The following is an 8,766-nucleotide window of genomic DNA, read 5'->3' on the forward strand; positions in this document are numbered from 1 at the left end:
TCCACCAATGCATTTGCACCATGCCAACCTTGCTGCTGCCACCTCCTCCTCTTAGTCACTATATGCAGCAGTGACCCAGCCAGAAAGACGTCAGGTGAGCCTTGCAGTCCAGCACACCATCTGCTACAGCCCCTGGGTGAGTCTGCATAGGACTGCAGCCTAATTTGCTCAGAATTTTCCATCGTGATTATTGTTTTTGTTGCTGTTCCTGCATAGCAGTTTACAAAACACAGGAGGGCAGGTCCCTGCCCCAAGGAGTTCACAGTATAAAATTTGACACGATAGATGCAACAGAGGAGGGGATGGGAATGGAGGGGCAAACTAAGCATGAAGTTTATTTTAACTACATAACAGCTTGGTTATGATAAAGTAAGAAGCTTTCTTATTAAATAAGCTCAATTCTGTTACGGTTTTTTCTGTATCCCCCCCTTCTTACTGTGTCTTAATGCCCTTGATAAACGCTTCTCACAATCTGCCATTTTATCTCCTTAAATAAATATCTACTAAATATAGCATCATAATTAATATCTTTTGTTTCTAACATCATGACTGAAGTTATTTTTGAAATGTTTCAGTTGTTGGATTTCCAAGAACAAGGCTAAACCTTTAAAAGGCTTCCCTTGAGAATAGGAGAGTTGTTTCTCAGAATTGCTTGTGACTGGATTAGGAATCATAAGACTAATATATACCAGCTGTTCAGATCTCACTTGGAGTAGTTTCCTGGTTGACATTGATTGGCTTGCACTGTAGCATTTTTCTGCCTCCCTGCAGAATACTGGATTAAATGTCTTGTTACTTATGAAATACAAAAAGTTATTTGTTTTCCATATCATCAGTTTTAATCCTAAGAAGTTTTGCTGCTCAGCAGCAAAAAAAATTACAATTTTTTAAAATAAGGAAAACAAACAACTAGCTGGGAGTTTGCTACATCATGATTCCATGTAAAATACAGAAAAACAATATGCATAAATAACAAACCAATTAATTGATTGTTTGTTCCGTTTTCAGCCCCCAGTGACAAAAAATCTGCTAACAAACTGCAAGCTTGTGACTGACAGAATTCATAAAACATATAAGGACAAAAACAAATACAGGTATCCGGTATTATTTTACTTCAGTTGTGACACACATATAGAAACACCTAAGGGTGGAGAACCCGTGACCCTCCAGATATTGTTGGACTCCAACTCCCATAAGTGTCAGCCAGCAATGGCCAATAGGGCCAATAGGGATGATGGGAATTGTAGTCCAGCCTTCTCTGCAGAGCCAGAGGTTCCCTACTCCTGACCTATAGAATGAATTGTATGTGTTTATTTAAAGGCTCCTTCGTAAGTGCAGCATGACATGATAGAAGTAAAAGTGCTTTCTGTTTAAAATGTGATTAATTATAAATGATTATTTATCCATGGTTGATCTTGAAAGCCATGCTGAATTATCCTCAAGCAAGCCACTGTACACACCCGGTGGCATCTCTTACCTGTTGGGTTGAGTCATGCAGTAAGCCCAAGAGAAGAGGGAATTGCATGCTTAATAGAGCTAACAGGAAATGGGAGGGAGGTTGCACCTGTAATAGGAAAAAGTGCTCGAGGCAAGGCCAATAAAGTGCAATTAAATTTTAATAGGTAGTTTCTCAACGTGTTTTGGCTGACTTCAGCGGCTAGGCAGACACAAATTACATCATTTTCTAATATGCTTTATGCTGTGTCTTCAGGTATGATTGTGATCCCTTTGGGGCACTTTTAGGCTTGTGTCTCTGCACAAGGGGAACAATCCTTCCAAGCAGTGTTGCACTGCCTATACAAGGATGTATCCCCATAGTGCTCTCCTGTTTTGTCTTCTCTTTCCGCACATGTGCAGTGCTCCAAGGCATTCTGGGGGATTTGTAAGTCTGTGCCTCTGCCTCCTTGGTCTGGGGCTGGGTGGGGACACAGACCTCCCCATCTTGTAATGCCCTCCATGCCAGCATGGATCCCAGATGGACACTAGGGGTGGTGTATAGAAAGGACTACTCACATTAGAAAGCATCATCCCCAAACCATAAATGAGAATTAATAGTGTTGGTTTTTTTAAATGCGGATCATACGTTTTTACAGGAGTCCTATAGTCATCAGGCTCTGTTTTCTTGTATGAGTAAATATAGAAAAATGATAAAAAACCAATATGGGCACGGGGCTACCCATTTATACAATAAAAATTCCTTTTAACACAAGGGACACCATGGTTGTAAATCCTTTGTTCACACTTACTGTTATGTTTTCCTATATAACGCCAAGGTTTGAAATCATGGGAGAGGAGGAAGTTGCCTTCAAAATGATCCGCACCAATGTTTCTCATGTAGTCGGGCAGCTGGATGACATACGAAAAAATCCCAGGTATGCAGTTCTCATTCAGATTGGAGGTAAAATGTTTACTAATTGTGGTTTGCTTGAACAAAGCAAACAATAGTCAGTGGTTTGGACATAATGCTAACGCTAGAGACTATGGTTTGTTTCTCCCAGCAAGAGTGGGAAGAAGCAAAGTAGACATGATTGACTCTGTTTTGGTAAACTATTAACTACTTTTAATGTGATGCCTAAGAATCCCTAGAAACCTAATACAATCAAACAATTTTTCTTATAATATTAGGCCCTCAAACACCTTGAATTGATCTTGCAACTATATAGAAGGATTGCTTTTGTAGGAATCATATATTTCTACACAAAACTGCTGCTATTTTATGATCCATTATTATGTACAATAAATACTCTGAAACATTCTTTCACAGTATTTCTACTCTTTCAGAGCAGAGAGCCAGGCTACTGAAGGTTTTTAGAAAACAAATTGAGATATGGGAGTGTGTCGTTTGCAGATAACAGCTTACTACTTGTCCCAACCAATAAGAACGTTGGTTTTCTTGATTTTTCTTTCCTCTCAGAAAATTTGTTTGCCTCAACGACAACATTGATCACAATCATAAGGATGCTCAGACAGTAAAGGCAGTGCTTAGGGATTTCTATGAATCAATGTTTCCCATACCATCCCAATTTGAGCTGCCCAGAGAGTATCGGAATCGTTTTCTTCACACCCAGGAGCTTCAGGAATGGTAAGTGTTTCAGAACCCTTGAAATGAGCATACTGGGGATGCGATCTTCAGGGTACTGTTCAGCTGGTTCAAAATGTGGCCACCAGATTCCTGATTGGTGTTTGGCAATCTGCTTTAACAGGACCTACATTATATCAGTGTGTTCCCAGGTCCCGGTGAGTATCTGGTCTCAATTTAAAGTGCTGGTCTAAACCTTAAAAGGCTTAAATGGTTCAGGCCTGAGCTATCTGATGGACCCCCTGCACTTATATTATCCTGCCCCCACACTGATATCTCAGCTGGAGGCTACCTCCAAGGTCTATGAAATAGAGAACCATAAGAGAAAAAGAGGTGGTCTTTTCTGTGGTGGCTCCACACTTTTGAAACTCTCTCACAGGAGAGTTGTGGCAAGCAGCTACATTTCAGGCTTTCAGTCAGGCCTTATACTCTTGTTTTCATTTACCTTCCCTGAGCAGTATTTTGTTCTGGTCACCAGAGAAAGCTGGATTTTTATTATGCTACTGGAGTTCTGAATTTGTTTTTAACTTTTTGAGTCTGATTTATTCTTGGTTTTGGTAATAATTGATTTTTTTATTCTTGTAGTTTTTGTTGCTTTTAAAATGCTTTGAATAGGCTTTTCCTGGAAAAGTGGCATATAAATATTTTAAAATAAATGTTATGTTTCTAGGAATATATAGATATTTAATACTATTTTGTTCTTTTAAAAATGCTGTGTTTAGGAGGGCCTACAGAGACAAGCTGAAGTTCTGGACGCATTGTGTGTTAGTGACATTGATTGTGTTCACTGTCACCTCATTTTTTGCTGAGCAGGTAAAAGATATAATTTTATGCAAATATTAAACTTTCTTAGGATATCACTCTTGCTAAACCATATCACGAAAAGTCCCAGTAAAGGGTTTTGTAAAATATATTAAGCCAGGGTTACTGTTTTAGCCTGTTTGCACCGGCTGCTGCATGTCGCATAAAATGAGTTCAGCAAAGATTGTGGAGCAGCAATAGTGGAAAAGATAGCAGTGGAGAGAGAGCAGAGAGTTGACTGGATGGCTTAAAACACTCCGTCCAACTCTGATTCAGTGAGAGACACTGAGACTACATTCATAAGAACAAAAGCATTCAGTAGATGTTAGTCCAGTTGGCATTCCTTACATCTGTATAGCTGGAGTCAGTTTCTGCTGCTTCAGTTCAACTAAGATCAGGTCTTCTTTGCATAGGGGGGGCATTTAAGGAACAGTGTGCATAAACATGTGTGGGAGTTAATCCGGCTAAAAAGCTGGGTCCAGGAATAAAGATACACATCACATTCTCAATAAAACCAAATATCTATTCTGGAGGGGTGTATAAGGAGGATTGAATCCAGTTTTCTGTTCCTCAAATCTTCCCTTTCTCCGGATAAGTGCTGTTGCCAGCAAATGGGTGTGAGATGCACATAAACTCCTGGATCAAGTGAGGAAATGTATACAGGAGCCACTCTTGAACATGCATGTTACTGAGGCATTTATGTGTAAACATATGTTCCCCAGTTGGCCCCCACAAGATGCATTATGTTGTGACGTCTGTTCTGATCTCCAGAGGTGAAATAGTCCGCCATGGAAATAGCTGTGCCAGGCAGAGGCATCCTGGGAAGGAGGGGAATGGAAAAGAACCATGTGATTGTTTTGATTTTGCCAAGTATTCATTTGCGTGCACACACAAGTGTTCTTTAATTTTTCAGTTAATAGCCTTCAAACGAAAGTTCTTTCCAAGGAGAAGGATTCAAAAAGAAGTTTGCCCTGAAAGAATGAAGGTCTAGAAGACTTCTGTTGTAAATCAGTCTACCTCAACATGTGATGAGCATGTACAATGTTTCGTCTCAGAAGTGTCTTGATAGTTGTGTGCCGGGCATGAACAGAAGTGTCACCATCCATTACAGCTTTTGTGGCTCTGTGTATGACACCTATGCTACTGAACAGCCAGAGAATTGGGCCCCTAGGAGGATCGGTGAGGTTCTGGATCCAGAAGACCCAAAGCCACCAGGGCCCAACCCTATTTTGTGACTTTAGCACTTGCTACTGCCAGTGTGGGGAAGCTGCTGGTAGTAGCTTTCCATGTACTTAGCTGAAGCTGGGACCAGTGCAGGCTTGGCAGAGAGGCAGATATTCACCATCCTAACTATTGCCCAGCTATCAGCATAAGAGGGGATGTTTTAGGAATGTGCTCTTACAGACAGTGGGAGGAAGGGTTGTGTTGCCAGCTCTCAGACGGTTGCAATTCACAAACATAATTTCCGGAGTGCATTATCCTTTTTTATAAAAAGGGTTACTGAAAGAAACATAGCTGCATTTGTTGCAGTAGCCTTTGCCAACTAAATAATAATGTTGGATATAGAATCTCCTGTTAGATGTGTCCCTGAGCTTGCATCCCAAGGCATTTGATGTGCCATTGACCGTTCAGTCAGTTAACCTTTCCCTCTATGTTTTGCACAGTAAAGCGCAGCTATAAACTTGCCTCTTGAGTACATGGAGGGCAGGATATGAACTGACTCCCACAACACTCCATTGTTAACTGCCACCTACACAGTTTCTCAGGCCTTGTTATGTTATATATTCCCCATGGTAGCCCGTCCATTATCCATAGGGTTTACCATGTTTGTTGTTCCTTAGGCTCCTGACCAATAGGCTACTTTGAAAGAGCAGGACGAGAGCTCCACACGGAAAGCATAAGAGAGAATGAGCTTCTGGGGGTTTCTAGTAAAGTCCAGGTATCCCTGTTAAGAGAAATCCCTGATTGGAATAGCAGCAGCTTGATGTGAGGATAGTCCTAACGTAGATCTTTTGAGCAGCTGTGCATCCATTTCTTCACGTGCAAAGGAACAGGATAGTAGCCTTTGTGTCTGTGCCCCCCCCCCCTTTAAGGTACGCTCTTCGTTTTGTAAAGTATCTCTAGTTTAAATATAAGGCAGATTCATCTATAGAATGAAGGATTAGAATGGTGAAGTCCTATTTGCTATATTGTTCTGCTGCTAGACTATGAAAAAATGGTATTTAAATACATTCGATTCTTTTCTTTGTATAATGCCTTTATTGATCAAAATGTAAACTGCAGCTCAATCTACTCCATTCAGTTTCTAGAAACACTAGTAAGAATTGTACGCCTAATTAAAAAAATTAGGGCTATAAACAAAAGGGGCTTGGCTGCATTATGTGTACAAGCAGTGTATATTTAGCAGCAAAAGTGCCTCTCCATATAAGTTTTCAATACTTTGTATTGTTTTAACGGTATAACTAAGAGCATGGCACTCAGCCGTTTTTTCATATCAAGCATTGATTTTCAAAAATTCAGACGTAGTCTAGTGATCTGCCCTATTATGTCAAAACAAATCTCAGACCAGGAAAAGAAAAGGGATTTTTGTCCCAAACAGATTATTTTAAAAGAAATGTCTTCAATCATGATATTAACAACTTTTCAGGACTATAATCACCTCAGTAATTATTTTATCATGAAGATGGGGGATTTTCAATGTACACGTGCTGTAAAATACATGCTTTCTTTTAACAGATGTTTTTGATTTAAAAATGTTATATTGTGTATGTGTCAAGAAAAATGATCAAGTATTTAATGCTCTGAAAAGTGATTAGGTATTTTTAAATCAAAAAGGCACCTTATTCTTTATCAAGTGCATACACCTAATTTTTAAAGAAATAAATCTAGTTCAGCTTCTTTAAAATGCTACTTGTTTTGCCTGTCTTAAAAAGCAAAGCTTTGTTTCTCAATAAACTTTAAAGCAGCAATTGCATTGTGGCTCTACTCACAACACTGAACTATGTTGTTATGTGTCCACTGGAGTTCTACTGTGGACAACATTGTCCACCCGCACCCTGGTTTGTGTCTACTATAGTGTGTAGTGACTTCCAAATTAGGAAGACCGTGATTAATGCTAACTAGTTTGTGTCCAAATCGAAATCAAACTTGACTTTGGTAAATACAGTTACTCTGTCAAGCAGCTCATTGGTCCAATATTTAGGGTTGGTGAGTAAAGAAATTCTAGACTGGGTACAAGTTCAACTGTACATAGAGAGCTAAACTAAATGTTACACACAGATGCACACCTGACTGCTTTAAAGGAAGAAGAAAAAGTTTGAGGACAGCGTCAGTGGGGGACCAGGAATAGGAAAGTAGCAAGGCTAGAGCTATGGAAAGTACAATTTTATTATATAAACTGGAGCAATCCTGCAATGAATTTATGGTGGTATGCCCCATTTTCTGCCCATTTTCTCCCACTTTTCACCTTGTGTTGGCTCAAGCAGTGTGAGTCCTTTTCACACCTTTCCTGAGTGTATGCATTGACCATTTGGAAGGAGCACAGGATTCTAGACAGATCCTGACTTGCGCATTCGGGAGAAGATGTGAAAGAGTACAGTATTTATGCTCAGAATGCACAGAGGTTGGGAACAGGATTAGCAGGTGCAATGCAGTCCACATGTTTGGTAAAGAATTGGAGAAAAAGTATGAAAAGGATCATCGTTTACGTAGTAGGATGGATTGTACCATAGTGCAGATGGGGGTTTATAAGAAGCAGACTGCTGGAAGCTTTCTCCTGATTGAATAGTATTTTTACTTGCAGCCCTCCAGGCTGATACAGTATTATGCACATGTTTTTGGCACAATAAAAGTGCATTGCTGGATTTCTTTTGCTTTAGCCCCCCCCCCCCCCCAGTGTGCTACTTCCCCAATGCTACCACCTCGTTGATATCTGAATGGACTAACACACAACAAAAGTGCAACAAAGAATAAGCCAGAACATTTGGGTCCCTTCAGATGTCTTTTTCATTTCACATTCATGTTGATTGGTGCTCACAATACTTTTGACAGTTGCATTTTGCCTTCTCAATACTGTTTGCACCTGCAACTGTTGTGGGGTAGTCCCACTGCTTCATTTCCAATCAGTATCTCTGGTAGCTTCCTTCTGAAAACCCTTAATTTTTTATATAAGGGCGTAGCCAGAATTTATTGGGGGGGGGCGGAGGCTTTATGTTAGGAGGGCAGAACCGAGTTTTCTGTGATGCAATTGGTCAGTATTTTTCTTTATTTTCTTGATGGGGGGCTGCTGCTACGCCCATGTTTTTAATACCACAAATGTTTCTAGTGGGCTGATCATGGGATTGGAAAAAAGGGAAAGAGAATAGAGACTCCCCTAAAAATAAAATTGCGAGTTTCCCTCTGATAAAATTTAAGTGAGAAATGCGCAGGCCAGGACTGCCCCTCCCATTAGGCTGAGTGAGGCGGCTGCTACCTGAGGCAGGTAATTGTGTGGGTCATGATATGGCAGGAAATCGTTATTTAACTAATTGTTACCAATAGGGAGAAGTGAGAGGCGGACTTGCGGCATTTTGTTTAGAGGGGGGAAATCGAGTGCAACCTTTAAAAATATTTATTTATTTATTTTGCCTCAGACGGTGTGCAGCACTACCATAGGCTCTTCTTTAACAAATAAAAAAAAAGTCGGATACAGCTTCCTGAGGCGGCAGGTGCAGCCGATCTGCTGGAAGAGAAAGAATGGACCGCACCACTTCAGACTGCACGGGGGGCGGCGAGATCTTTTGGAAGTTTCCCCCCTTCATAAAAAACTTCCCTGCAAACAGAAAACCGGCCTAGCGGGGTTAGAACGTTTCTGCTTCTGTGCTGGTTTATTATTATTACTATTGCTA

At 40.4% G+C, this 8,766-nt stretch overlaps 1 protein-coding gene across 2 annotated transcripts in view; it reads left to right on the plus strand.

Moving 5' to 3' along the window:
* The window catches only part of GNPTAB (N-acetylglucosamine-1-phosphate transferase subunits alpha and beta), a 44,135-nt gene extending 37,350 nt beyond the window's left edge, over positions 1 to 6,785 (plus strand). For both annotated transcript variants that reach the window (XM_083401338.1, XM_083401339.1), the window contains exons 17-21: positions 1,009 to 1,094; positions 2,274 to 2,372; positions 2,915 to 3,082; positions 3,802 to 3,892; positions 4,794 to 6,785. In XM_083401338.1, the coding sequence (XP_083257464.1) occupies positions 1,009 to 1,094; positions 2,274 to 2,372; positions 2,915 to 3,082; positions 3,802 to 3,892; positions 4,794 to 4,871 (522 nt within the window). In that variant the 3' untranslated portion in view covers positions 4,872 to 6,785. The remainder of the gene's footprint in view (positions 1 to 1,008; positions 1,095 to 2,273; positions 2,373 to 2,914; positions 3,083 to 3,801; positions 3,893 to 4,793) is intronic.
* Positions 6,786 to 8,766: the final 1,981 nt, after the last annotated feature.

This window comes from Podarcis tiliguerta (genome assembly GCF_965153285.1).
Source record: "Podarcis tiliguerta genome assembly, chromosome: 10".
Taxonomy (NCBI): Eukaryota; Metazoa; Chordata; class Lepidosauria; order Squamata; family Lacertidae; genus Podarcis; species Podarcis tiliguerta.